Source organism: Schistocerca cancellata, chromosome 5 (assembly GCF_023864275.1).
Source record: "Schistocerca cancellata isolate TAMUIC-IGC-003103 chromosome 5, iqSchCanc2.1, whole genome shotgun sequence".
Taxonomy (NCBI): domain Eukaryota; kingdom Metazoa; phylum Arthropoda; class Insecta; order Orthoptera; family Acrididae; genus Schistocerca; species Schistocerca cancellata.
Window position 1 is genome coordinate 593,117,240 of NC_064630.1, and position 14,673 is coordinate 593,131,912.

General features: G+C 41.0%; 1 protein-coding gene across 1 annotated transcript in view; it reads left to right on the forward strand.

Moving 5' to 3' along the window:
- The window catches only part of LOC126187752 (proteasome activator complex subunit 4-like), a 255,098-nt gene that overhangs the window by 222,431 nt on the left and 17,994 nt on the right, over window positions 1-14,673 (forward strand). The window contains exons 29-30 of the mRNA XM_049929005.1: window positions 2,031-2,153; window positions 2,329-2,534. Of these exons, the coding sequence (XP_049784962.1) occupies window positions 2,031-2,153; window positions 2,329-2,534 (329 nt within the window). The remainder of the gene's footprint in view (window positions 1-2,030; window positions 2,154-2,328; window positions 2,535-14,673) is intronic.

Sequence of the window (14,673 nt, forward strand, 5' to 3'; positions counted from 1 at the left end):
TCAAAGACAAGGTATAAGTTTTTCTGCTATTTTCTTCTTAAGTCTGTAATGGCTTACAGAAGTTACTGCAGTAACTTGTAATGGTATTAATTTGAACTTACAAGAAACATATAATTGACATTCTGAAATGATGAATTATGATCTGAGAGAGGAAAATGTTAATTAAACCCACACCATGATTTTTCAAGCTAGAATTTAGCAGAAAGGGCTGGTCTATATTCACACAAATATTGTGTAGACAATTAAGGAAAGATTATACAGTGAGAGTTTCTCATTCAGAAATTTCATTTGAGTGTTGGCTGTGTGTGCAAAGATTGTTTTACACTTTGTCTAAGGAGGAGAAACATCTGCCAGCATCCATTGTAATTGGACAATGTCAGGATTGTGGCCTATAAAGACTGCAGTTTACATTTGTGTGTTATTATTACTTGTGTTAGTCGACTAGATGAGATACCACGCCCGCCATGTGAATATTGAATTATGAGTTTGGGAAGGCTACACCCAATGTCGTGCAAGATCAGAGTGTCTCCACACAAATAGTACCCAAGCGGATAGACATATTGTTTGCTCACTCATGCGGGAATATTCAGCCACATCATGCACTGTGAATGATGAAATGGGATTGTTTGCAGCAAGACAAGTATCTACATGCTCAGCACAACAATGTCTAGAACACAACTGGGTGTGAGCATAGCAATCATTGTTGGCACTTCCTTTGAAGAGGCAGCAGAGATAGGTATGCCAAACAACAGGACTGAAGACATGAGTGACACCACATTGTCTTTTAAAATGACTCATAGTTCTGTGTGAGTCCATACTGGACATGTCTATGTGAAGGGTTCAAGGAAAATTAATATCTCTAGATTTTATTTTTTATCGTTTTTGGCCAGCACCTGGCAGGATGGTATTTGCTGCCATTGTGTACACAGCACTATCAGCTCTGGTTTGCATAATAGCAATTTATAAAACAGTTGATACATTTCTTGCATGTTAAGGCTGGTGGCTGTGCCCTATCTTCAGGGTCTCTGTGATGTTATACTTTAGTAGGGTAAAGCAAGACTACTTGTTGCCTGTGCTGTCTTGACCTTCCTCAATACATAGTGTGTTTGACTATTGTCCTGACCAACATGTTCTCGAAATAATTGTAAGCGTATAATGGCCTGTCTCCCGCCGGGCATCTCCGGGGCTCCCTTTTTGTTGATGATTTTGCCCCTATTGCAGTTCTCCATGGGCCTTTCTCATGGACCGGCATCTTCAGCGATGTGTTGGTCATCTTTACTCCTGGAGCATCGACAATGGCTTTCGCTTTTCCACTGACAAAACCATCTGTATGAATTTCTGAGGACCAAGTGGTTTGTCCCACCATCTTTACATCTTGGGCCTGTTGCCCTTCTGTTCGTTGAAACAAGGAGTTATTGTGATCGTTTCTCAGTTTTGGTTACTGATATAACTTGCTACCAGTGCCTATGAGTTTAATTTGTACGCCACAGCACTGAAGATGATCACTATGTGATTGAAAATCAATTTTGCTATCAATAAACCACCAATATTACGGCCAACACTGACCTTCCTTTTAATTTAACATTTATGGTTGTTGGGCACACAGCACTCCATGGAGTCACCAATCAGTTCAGCTTGATGCGTAGGTAGGGTAGAGCCTCTCTTTATTAAACTGTATACTCTGTACATCCCCATATCACCTACACGTTTAATCATCTATTTCATTATGATACTGTTAATGCACAATAAGTAAAATTTTGTTATATTCTATCCTGCCTGCCTTATAATTCTAATGGCCAGCAGTGTAATCTAGGAATGTCAGCTAAAACTGTGTGGTGATGGTAGCACACATGATTGTGATATTAATGTTCTATTTCTATTGCATACTTTCAGTACAGAAACTAAAACTGTACAGCTATAGTTCTGCAACTTGTTTGTCACATTTTATTTTTTCTTCCCTCTTCCCTCTCTCCTTACCCTCTACTGGAGAAGAGCAGTTGATATCAGCAACAAACATTTCCCTTTTTCAGGTGTAGCAAAGTCCATAGATAACATAAAGAGTGAAGCTGCTATAGAGGAAGCAATGAAATTGTTGAAAAGTATTGATGTGAGCAGTGATGAAAAGGATGTTGCCATACGATTGCTGAAAACAGGTTTGCTTATTCCAGTTACTTTCTTTGATTGAAATACATGATCAAAATGTTAGAGTACTTGAACACTGAAACTGAAATTGAGTGTTACTTATTCCAGATACACATACTGGATCTCTCTGTATTTTTGTGCATGTTTCACTTGTTTCCATTTCTATTCACGTGAATGTCTGTTTAGTCTGCAGATGGCTGACAGGCAGCTTGACACGGGCCGTTTATGGAGGAGTGCCAGAGTTTTTTAAATTTTTCCATATTGTGTGCTTGATGGAGAATTACGATGTTGATGAGGAGCTTTGTAAATGTTGTACTAGTCTTTTGGGTATGCTAGCCCAAACTACTACATTGCCAGAATATATTCCACCTGCCATGGAATCAATCAGTATGGTAAGAGAATAATGACAGTATACCATTCATAATGGACTAAATTCTAGTTTGTGTTCAGCAGTACACTGTCCTATGATACAAAATTATGATTGAGAGTTAAATTGTATTGGTGATTCACAATTAAATAAGGAATCATGTTGTTAGTTGATGAGGTTCTTGCTTCCTACTAATTGTTATATTATGAAATTTGAGGTTTCATACCTTTGTCCTAGTTGATCAGTTGTACACGCATAGTATCAGAGAGATGGAGACAATTTCTCCATAGCCATTTTAACATCTGTTGTTTGCCAAATAGTTATTTAATCTTTATTGTTTGTGATTGCATATTTTTATTGATATGGCCCGTATTTGTCTGTTGACTTTCATTGTATATGACACAGAACTAAATTTAGTTTCTTTAGGGAAAAAAGTAATGAAACTTACATTCAATTGCAAAAGTAAGGAGTTTAAATAATTCAGTTGTTTATAAGTTATTGACCATGTACAGTGGAATAGATTTCATCATTAAACAAGCATTATTATTATTTTTTACAACATTATCCTTTGAAGTGATAAGACAATTTTACACAAATACACTTAAAACTACCGCCAGTGTTTGTCATATGTAGAGGATGAGGGCCAAGCAGAATATGAAGAAAAAGAGTGTAAGCTGTATGTTTTTGGAGAGTAATCTGCCTTCGATAGTCTGTACCTCAGATTGTCTAGATGTATGTTGCATCTGATGGTGGATGTCCTCTCAGTTGTTAAAACTGAGCAAGATGGCGCAATGGTTAGCATACTGGACTCGCATTCGGGAGGACGACAGTTTAAACCTGTGTCTGGCCATCCAAATTTAGGTTTTCTGCGATTTCCCGAGGCAAATTCCTAGGAGCTTGTTCACCATCTGTAAAGCCCTCAGTGTAGATGGGACGTTAAACCCAGTCTTTCTTCCTTCCATTGTTACAACTGTTTTACCTCTTCCATTCAGATGATCAGAATGAATGCAGTGATGTGCTGACCATTGTTACCTAATATTAGCTGTTTATTTTATTAATGTTTATCCGCTGTTTGAGCATAGCTGCCAGTATTTTTGACAATTGGTTATATTCATGAATTCTGTACAGAAACAACATCAGCAGCAAATGGTATGACATGCAGTATTGCTCCATTTATTTTAATTGTATTTTTTCTCTATTTCAGTATGTTTACAGTACTTCTTCAGTAAGTGTGTTCGACAAGTAATGTACAAGGAGGCAGCCCTTCTCAGAGTGTTTTTTTTTTTTTTTTAATTTTTTTTAGACTGTTCTTTCACTTCATTAACACTAATTAGGATGAATGTGTTCTCATGTAGTTTCCACAATAGTTGCCTATCTTTTTAGGTGATACTCACTTTTCACATACAACACAAGACGAATTTCCAGTTTACTGTGTCAAGAGCATATTGCAGATCAGACTTAGTTACAAAAGTCTCCTTATTCATCTGGAGTCTTGTTTTCAGGATCACACATAATGATAAAGGTGGTTCCCTAGTTTGCATATAAGAAACATAAAGGTACGTTTACACAAACTGTAAAACTTCCACATTGCTAACAACATATCCCACCAGTGTTGTCTGACAGCATTGTGGCCACATGAATTGCAGCCACATGTATGAAAACATTACTGGCTACTGCTGCACGGAAATGTTTGTAGCAATACATTTCCAGGCCAGAACTGTTGTCATAAAGTGAAGAAATCTTACCTAGTGAAAGTGAGTGTGCCTCTCATACTTTCGCATTGCACAAGAAATGAAGTTAGAAAACGCGCCTTGTGTATGCATCCTTTGTTAAGCAAGTGGAATGCTTCAAAAAATTCAGCTCATGAACTATTGCTGGATATGTACCTTTTCCATAATTTTACGGGAATGTCAAAATATGATTTTTGGATATCTTGTACAAGAACTCATCTGATATTGTGAAAATCAGTACAAATATGAAACAGCATACAGCAGTTATAGACTGATTGGCAATCACCACTCTTCAGTTTTCAGCTACTGTTGATTTGTACAGAAATTTAATGTATTTCTTTAAAGTGCACTTTTCATCAGTAATCCTCTTGGCACTGGAAGTGTACAGTGCTCTGGTAAATGGACTGAAGGATTTTATTGAAGCAGGTTTGAAATAAGAATGCAGTTTTTATGTATATTTTATTTTGGTTCATCAGTACATGAAAACACATTTGTGTTTACACTATCAATTCCTGCTGCAGGCATGCCTCAAGACACTATGAAACTCGAAGCATCAAATGCAAACTGAGTGGACAGGAAACCTGTCTCTATCTTGCAACATTGGATTCAGCTGGCAGCAGCAGTGCACTGATGCAGTGAACATGAGTCGTGAGAATTCACAAGATTGCTAACACCGTCTCCCTCCCACCCTGCCGTCACAAATCCAAACACTGTCTATCCTATGATGCATCATTGCAGTCTACAGTGCTAGTGAATATGAATTTAAAGTGATTTGTATTATCTGTTGTTGTACAATATTTTTTTAGTAGCTAGTTTTGTAACGGATGAAAAAGTATTCATGTGATGTGGGCTATAAATTGAAAGTAATAGCATATACAGAGCAACTTGGAAACAGAGCAGCTGAGCAGCATTTTGGCCAGGTGCTAACAAAGAAGAACTGAAAAAAATGAGGAAGACTAAATGTAGAAAATGAGAACTGAATACAAAATGGCCAAAACTAGAAGTGATGTGTTGAAATGAATTCAAGGACACTGTGAAAAAGGGCATTGAAGTCGTTAGAAAAGTGATTCAAATACACACTCATGAGCTTGTGCTACAGTGCAACTTAACAGACTTTAAGAATGGAGTTGGTTGGTGCTACAGGTTTATGAAGTGTCATGGACTTAGCATCCACAAGAATATGAAGAGAAAACATTATCTTTCCATCACTTTATTATTCAACATCAAAAGAAAACCAGTGTGGAACCAAGCCAAATAGTGAATGTGGACGACACTCCTGTGACATTTGATGCGCCGATTAACAGAACTTTTGCCATGAAAGGTGCTAAAGCTGTAACTATAAAAACAGATGGACATGAAAACATACACTACACTGTTGTCCTTTCATGTTGTGCTGACGGTACTAAACTTAAACCAGTGATCATTTTCAAGCACAAAACAATGTCAGAACCTTCTAAAATACCTTTGGTGGTGGTGTTCACATCATGACAAGGGTTGGATGGACGAGGCTGGTATGAAGTTATGGATTAAGGGAATGTGTGAGAGAAGGAAAGATGCTTTATTGAAGAAGAGTTCTCCTCTTGTGCTAGATCAGTTTAGTAGTCATTTGAAAAATTCTGTGAAAGAGAACTTGAGACAGGAAATACAGAGCTTGCAGTTACTCCAGGAGGACTTACTTGACAATTGCAACCTCTTGATGTCTCTCTAAATAAACCATTTAAAGTATATATGATAGAGGAATGGAGCAAATGGGTGCTGGATGAAACCTTACATGAATTCATGCTAAAGGGAGCTTTAAAATGACCTACAATCAAACAAGTATGTCATTGGATAAAACAGCTGTGGTCTAGAGTGAGAGATGGCATAACTAATGCTCTTGATGATGGTGAAGACCATCTTATATTTCTAGAGGACAACAGTCATGATGATGATGAGGAGGAAGAGGAGGAGGAGGAGGAGGAGGAGGAGGGAAGTTCAGATGATGATTTTCAGGGATTTTAGAGGTCAGTTCGCTTTTATAAACTAAGAATTTTTTTAGTCTGGTCTTGCAATCTAATAATAGAAATGTCATTTTTTAAATAAATTGATTAAAAATTAAGGTACATTTTATAGTCTTTAGTATCTTATAGCCCATACAATACGGTAGGGTTGAAGACTTTGAACTTTTTGTGTACTTAATCAGGTGTGATTTTGAGTTCATCGGCAGTAGCTTGCCAACTGTTGTTTTATCAGACACTCTTTGTAGACGATACTTTTGATGTCTCCTAGATCTGGTCATAGTTAAATCACTTTAAGAAGTTCATACTTCTCATGTTTTTCCACTGCTGCATTGCTGTACCCAACAAACTCACAACTAAAAAAGCAGGTATATGTACACGCAACCTATCGACAAAAGAAAAACAATACTGTTTTCATTTGGACATACAACTTTAGCATTGTCGGTGAGAGAAGTAGGAAACAAAGAAGAGAGGGAGAGGGAAGCATTTCCAGATGGGGACAGAAATAGATATTGTCCTGCAGTACGAAATATTCTCCACCCTTGATGGACAACACCCACAATTCCACAGCAATGCATAGGCTAGTATCTGCAACATCGGCAGTTTTGCCTGCAACAATGAAATGAAATGTTGCCACGTATTGCAGCCACACTGCTGCAATGTTAATGGCAATGTTATTGCAGCCAAATGTTTGCTGTAAAATGTGGCCCACATTAAGGAACATATCCATCCTCCAGCAGTGTATACAGGGGGTTCCCGTAAGAGCGTGCAAAAATGTAACAGGACACAGAGAGTGCTTCACTGAACAATTTGAGATAGGGAACCAGGAGCCGGAGAAGCCAGCTTAAAGAGATGTGAAGGTAAACTTGTCTGCCCCATTGTCTAGTGTTTTTCCAGCTTATTTACAGCCAACATACATACAAGTTTACATGTACTGTACTGTTTGTTTACATGTACATTCTTTATCTCCTGCAAGGAAACAGGGAGGACGAGCCTGATTACTAGGAAGTCATGATGCTGGTTTTGTTCAGTTTACTTGTCCATAAAGTGGCTCTATTGTATCGTATGTACATTGTCCCATGACAGAATATGCTATGAATCAATGACAGACCCATTCATTACTTAGTGCTATTCAGATACGTACAGTGCAATACGATGGAGCAATACTGGTACAGTTTCGCAGAGCTCGCTGATGACATGCATCTCGTGTATGGGGAAGTACGTTGCAATGCTCTTGCTGCCAAAAGGCTGTAGAGGGAATGATTTATCAGACATCTTCCTTCATGATGACTTTATTTCTCTTGATCGATGAATGCGGGTGACTGGTTCATTGGAAAGAAAGAGGACTACTCGCACATCCAATTTTGAAAGGAGGCCTGTGAGGTCACCTGACCTGAATCCCCCTGACTGTTTTCTATGGGGATATCTAAAATCACTTTAAATATGTCTGCTTGTGTCTGTATATGTGTGGATGGATATGTGTGTGTGTGCGAGTGTATACCCGTCCTTTTTTCCCCCTAAGGTAAGTCTTTCCGCTCCCGGGACTGGAATGACTCCTTACCCTCTCCCTTAAAACCCACATCCTTTCGTCTTTCCCTCTCCTTCCCTCTTTCCTGATGAGGCAACAGTTTGTTGCGAAAGCTTGAATTTTGTGTGTATGTTTGTGTTCGTTTGTGTGTCTGTCGACCTGCCAGCACTTTCATTTGGTAAGTCACATCATCTTTGTTTTATATATATATATATATATATATATATATATATATATATATATATATATATATATATATATATATATATTGGAAAAAATATTGATATTTTATCAACAGACCTAGAACACTGAGTGCCCATGCTGTTCAAGGGCATACAAAATAGCAATGACCAAGGGATGGCGGGGTATCACAGATCGAGAGCTTGCAAACTGCTCTAGGAGTCAGTGCAGGAACGGGTATGTTCAAGAGCACAAGAGATGGCTACCAACTCCGCAGTGAAAACAATACAGCCATTCGGCAAGGAGAGTAGTTCAGTATGTCCCACTTGACTATAAGCCAAGCCTATGCGACCAGTAACCAACGAGCCACCAGTGTAGACGACTTCTGAATCATGGGATGCACCAGTGATGGAGCAAAATTGGTGGCGGAAGGCCTCAAGATGAATCGACTGTTTTGGACCCTGTGATAGATAGAAACGGAGCTGTGGCCAAGGGGTGCACCATGGAGGTGTACAGGGATGGGTACAGAGGAGAGGTGGGAGATAAAACAACTGTAGTTCAGAGAGGATAGACCGGATGCAGAGTGCAATATTATTCCCTCGTCGGGGCCACCATTGCAGATGATGAATTACTGTACTAGGAAAGAGGAGATAGTAGTTTGGATGCTTAGGAGGAGCTGTGAATGTGGGTAACGTAACTGACAAGCTGCTGTCAGTGCTGGGCCCACAATGCAGGGACTCCAGCCTCCACAAGTAATCTGTTCACACGGCTTCTTTAAAAGGCTCCTATCACAAGTCGAGCCCCACAGTGGTATATTAGATCCAGTATCCGCAATGCTGAGGGCGATGCTGAACCATATGCCAGGCTCCCATGATCGAGACGGGGCTGTATCAGTGCTTTGCAAATCTGCAGAGGGATAGTGATCTGCGCCCCAGCTTGTGTTGCTCACACAGCAAAGTGTATTAAGGCGTAACCAGCACATTCACTTAAGCTGGTGAAGTTGGGGAATCCATGTCAACCAAGAATCGAAGATCAAACCTAAAAAGTGATAAGTCTCCACCACATTGAGTAGTTGGTCGGCGAGGTAAAGTTCTGGTCATGGGTGAATGGTACAATATTGAAGAAGTGCATAATGTGAGTCTTGGCGGCGGGGAAAATCAAAAGCCTTGGGCGAGGGCCCATACCTATACCGTTCATATGGCGCCTTGCAGTCAACGTTCGGTGACATCCACACTAGATGAGGAATAGTAGAGGTGAAAGTTGTGAGCATACAAGGAGGGTTATATTGAGGACCCCACACCCCACAACTGCTGTTAGACCACTGATGACTGCTGGAAAGAGAGGGACACTCAGCACTCAGTACAGAGCTGTGGGGCGACCCCATTCTCTTGGATGTGGGTGAGGCGTTACTGTGGGAAGCATCAACTCGAACCCGGAATGTATGGTGTGATAGGAATAATATGTCTGCTTGTGTCTGTATATGTGTGGATGGATGTGTGTGTGTGTGTGTGTGTGCGCGAGTGTATACCCGTCCTTTTTTCCCCCTAAGGTAAGTCTTTCCGCTCCCAGGACTGGAATGACTCCTTACCCTCTCCCTTAAAACCCACATCCTTTCGTCTTTCCCTCTCCTTCCCTCTTTCCTGATGAGGCAACAGTTTGTTGCGAAAGCTTGAATTTTGTGTGTATGTTTGTGTTTGTTTGTGTGTCTGTCGACCTGCCAGCACTTTCATTTGGTAAGTCACATCATTTTTGTTTTTAGGTATATTTTTCCGTCGTGGAATGTTTCCTTCTATTATAACCATATCATTAATTTGAACCCAACAATTACGTTTGTTATTGTCGCCTTTGCATTTCGAAATCTTTCCTGTCGTCTTATTTCTCTTTTTTCTCTTTATTTTCTCTTTCTGTTTTTACCAGTAGTTTCACTTTGTATTCACCTTCCCCTTTTACCGTAATCTACTATACAATTTTATCCCGCCTATATATGCTCAACAATACGGCCGTCCCATTGTAGCTGGTTACCAAGCCCCCACAGAACGCATCTCTGCCTACGTAGATCAACATTACATGCAGTCTCCCATCCTTCATCAAAGACACCAACCACTTTCTCGAACACCTGGAATCCCTACCCTGTCTGTTACCCCCGGAAACCATCCTTGTAACCATTGATGCCACTTCCTTATACACAAATATTCCGCATGTCCAGGGCCTCGCTGCGATGGAGCACTTCCTTTCACGCCGATCACCTGCCGCCCTACCTAAAACCTCTTTCCTCATTACCTTAGCCAGCTTCATCCTGACCTACAACTTCTTCACTTTTGAAGGCCAGACATACCAACAATTAAAGGGAACAGCCATGGGTACCAGGATGGCCCCCTCGTACGCCAACTTATTCATGGGTCGCTTAGAGGAAGCCTTCTTGGTTACCCAGGCCTGCCAACCCAAAGTTTGGTACAGATTTATTGATGACATTTTCATGATCTGGACTCACAGTGAAGAAGAACTCCAGAATTTCCTCTCCAACCCCAACTCCTTTGGTTCCATCAGATTCACCTGGTCCTACTCTAAATCCCATGCCACTTTCCTTGACGTTGACCTCCACCTGTCCAATGGCCAGCTTCACACGTCCGTCCACATCAAACCCACCAACATTATAACAGCTGCCACCCATTCCACATCAAACGGTCTCTTCCCTACAGCCTAGGTCTTCGTGGCAAACGAATCTGCTCCAGTCCGGAATCCTTGAACCATTACACCAACAACCCAAAAACAGCTTTTGCATCCCGTAACTACCCTCCCGACCTGGTACAGAAGCAAATAACCAGAGCCACTTCCTCATCTCCTCAAACCCGGAACCTTCCACAGAAGAACCCCAAAAGTGTCCCACTTCTGACAGGATACTTTCTGGGACTGGATCAGATTCTGAATGTGACTCTCCAGCAGGGATATGACTTCCTCAAATCCTGCCCTGAAATGAGATCCATCCTTCATGAAATCCTCCCCACTCCACCACGAGTGTCTTTCCGCCATCCACCTAACCTTCGTAACCTCTTAGTTTATCCCTATGAAATCCCCAAACCACCTTCCCTACCCTCTGGCTCCTACCCCTGTAACCGCCCCCGGTGTAAAACCTGTCCCATGCACCCTCCCACCACCACCTATTCCAGTCCTGTAACCCGGAAGGTGTACACGATCAAAGGCAGAGCCACGTGTGAAAGCACCCACGTGATTTACCAACTGACCTGCCTACACTGTGAAGCGTTCTATGTGGGAATGACCAGCAACAAACTGTCCATTCGCATGAATGGACACAGGCAGACAGTGTTTGTTGGTAATGAGGATCACCCTGTGGCTAAACATGCCTTGGTGCACGGCCAGCACATCTTGGCACAGTGTTACACCGTCCGGGTTATCTGGATACTTCCCACTAACACCAACCTGTCAGAACTCCGGAGATGGGAACTTGCCCTTCAGCATATCCTCTCTTCTCGCTATCCGCCAGGCCTCAATCTCCGCTAATTTCTAATTTCAATTTGCCGCCGCTCATACCTCAACTGTCTTTCAACATCATCTTTGCCTCTGTACTTCCGCCCCGACTGACATCTCTGCCCAAACTCTTTGCCTTTACAAATGTCTGCTTGTGTCTGTGTATATGCGGATGGATATGTGTATGTGTGCGAGTGTATACCTGTCCTTTTTTCCCCCTAAGGTAAGTCTTTCCACTCCCGGGATTGGAATGACTCCTTACCCTCTCCCTTAAAACCCATATCCTTTTGTCTTTCCCTCTCCTTCCCTCTTTCCTGACGAGGCAACCGTTGGTTGCGAAAGCTAGAATTTTGTGTGTATGTTTGTGTTTGTTTGTGTGTCTATCGACCTGCCAGCGCTTTTGTTTGGTAAGTCTCATCATCTTTCGTTTTAAATATATATAAAACAGAGATTCCATGACTTGTCCTTTTTTTCCCCAAGGTAAGTCTTTCTGCTCTCGGGATTGGAATGACTCCTTACCCTCTCCCTTAAAACCCACATCCTTTCGTCTTTCCCTCTCCTTCCCTCTTTCCCGACGAAGCAACCGAACCGTTGGTTGCGAAAGCTTGAAATTTTATGTGTGTGTGGTTTTTTTGTTTTTCTATTGAAATGTTGATATCAAGTGCTGATATTATATATTTTTCGCAATTTTTGATAAATATTTCAAGCTGTTCTTTTGAAATTGTTGTAGCATAATTTTACTTTCTCTATGTGAAAGAGTCTTACTACTTTTTGAGCTTTCATCACCTCCAGTCTTTCTCTTTGACTATATGGAGTGGGGTAGTGGTGTGAATGGAATAACAGGATATCCAATGTGAAGAAATAGCACACCAGTTGTGTTAAAAAAATCGGCATTCTTCAAAAGCAGTTCCTGAAACAGAGGGACAAAAATCTAAGTGACCCTGAAACAGAGGGACAAAAATCTAAGTGACAATATAGGTCTTTGCAGTGGGCAGAGACGTGTGAGAGGAAATGCTGACATAATCGGCACTTGGCACTACCAGCTGAAACTACAGCGTTTAACTTCACCGTGCAGTTTTGACACAACTGCTAGTTCACTGGTGTCTGCAGAAACAAAAGAACAGGGAAGTCAATGTGAAGTGTTCCATTCAAATCCAATATGTGATGAAACCGAACAGTGGACCCATAAGACACTTTTTATTATGCCACTTATCCACAGTTACAATTTTTAGCAAAGTGGTTATCGCCAAGCGTGAATGTGCATCAGTTTCCTTTCAACTTTTGCTCTAAGGGGGATAAGCAGGCTGCTAGCTTCTTGATGTACAGAATACCTAATAATAAATCAATACTTAAAGACACGGCCCTAAAACTGGCTGGATATTTATGATGTGCAGCCAATATTTCTTTTGGCCAGTACATCAATATTATTATTTTTTTTCTGTCAGTATATCAATAATTTTTCTCAATATATTGAGGGTCAATAATGATATTTTTTTTAAAAAAATATTTATATATCGGATTCCCAATATTTTTAAAAATATCAACAGTCCTAGTATGGACCCTGGGTCATGTTGGGATCCTGGGAAATGAACTCACTGATAGCCTGGCCAAACAGGCCACTAGTAAACTGACTCTTTATATCAGTATTCCTGAAACATACCTCCAGTTGGTATTACGCTGTCAAGTTTCAGGTCTCTGGAATACTGGATGGCTTACTCAAACTACGGGTGATAAAGGAGACCATGAATCTGTGGAGATCCTCTGTGCAGGCATTTTGCAAGGACTCGTCCTTTGCCATCTCTGCTTCGGCCATATTTGGCTGACTCATGGTCATAACTAGAACCCACCCCACTGTCAATGTGGCATCTGTTTCATGGTTTCCACATTTCGCTGGACTGTCCTCAACCCAGCTGCCCTGCGGTGAACTTGTAGTCTTCCTGATTTGTGAACCCTTGTTGTGGGAGGAGACGATTCCCCAGCAGCTGACTTAGTTTTACGTTTTATTTGTGAAGCAGGCTTTTACCACCCCCATTAAGGGAGGGCCACTTAATCTTATTTGCCTTTATTGTGTTAATTACACTTAGGCTTTCCAGGATTTTCCTTTCACTTTCTTCCTCTGATGATGACTACTGATTTACCATTTGATGGATGAAGGGACTGATGACCTTGCGGTTTAGTCCCTTTCGCTACAAGCCAACCAACACTTGTTTGCAGTGGCGTTACTGTCAGTGCTAGCTGTGAGGTATGATGGGGATAGAAGGGGGTGTGGTCACCTGCTGGTTCTACACAGTTGGTGAGAGAGCAACAGCAGACGACATGTTTGACAGCAAGAGATAAAAGAATGTTGTCACATTATCACATCAATAAAGATGCAAAATGTGCAGAGTATTTGGAAAAATACAATTGTGTTCTCAGGACCCACTGTTACCACAACCTCAGAAATTGCAATATATTCAGAAGAAACAGCCAAATATTTATGGTAACAAAGATCACAAATTTAATTGCTACTTGTTTCACTTGCAGCAGTGCAAGCTGTTCTATTATGTCCCAACCTAAATACAACCTCATAATTCATGAGGGGGGAAAAAAGTAACCAGTCAAATATTTGTGACAACAGCAAAGAGGAGAAAGGTTTCAATTTCGGCACTACGAATTTGTGTGCCCCCCCCCCCCCCCCCCCTTTCTCATTGGCTACACAAAACTGACACCTTGCTAACCTGTGAGCAGTAGACAAACACTGTCATGGCTGGCGCTGGGTCTGATAAAGACCTTACCAAAAATAGTGTGGTAACACAGAAGATCGACATAGATAGTAAGCAAGAAGGGATCTGAAGATAAAAATTACATAAAAGATTTCTTTTTGTTTATTTCATTTATCCTTTGTTTTATAAAAATGTAGACAGTCAATGGCGTAAGTTTAGAATGAATAGTAGTAGTAGTAGTAGTAGTAGTAGTAGTAGTAGTAGCAGCAGCAGCAGCAGCAGCAGCAGCAGCAGCTTAATTCTTCCATAAATCTCTTTTTACAAGGATATAGGACATGTCAAAGTATTCACAAATTTAGATCAATTTAAAATAAGCCAATTCGTATACCCCCACATGAACCATGGACCTTGCCGTTGGTGGGGAGGCTTGCGTGCCTCAGCGATACAGATGGCCGTACCGTAGGTGCAACCACAACGGAGGGGTATCTGTTGAGAGGCCAGACAAACATGTGGTTCCTGAAGAGGGGCAGCAGCCTTTTCA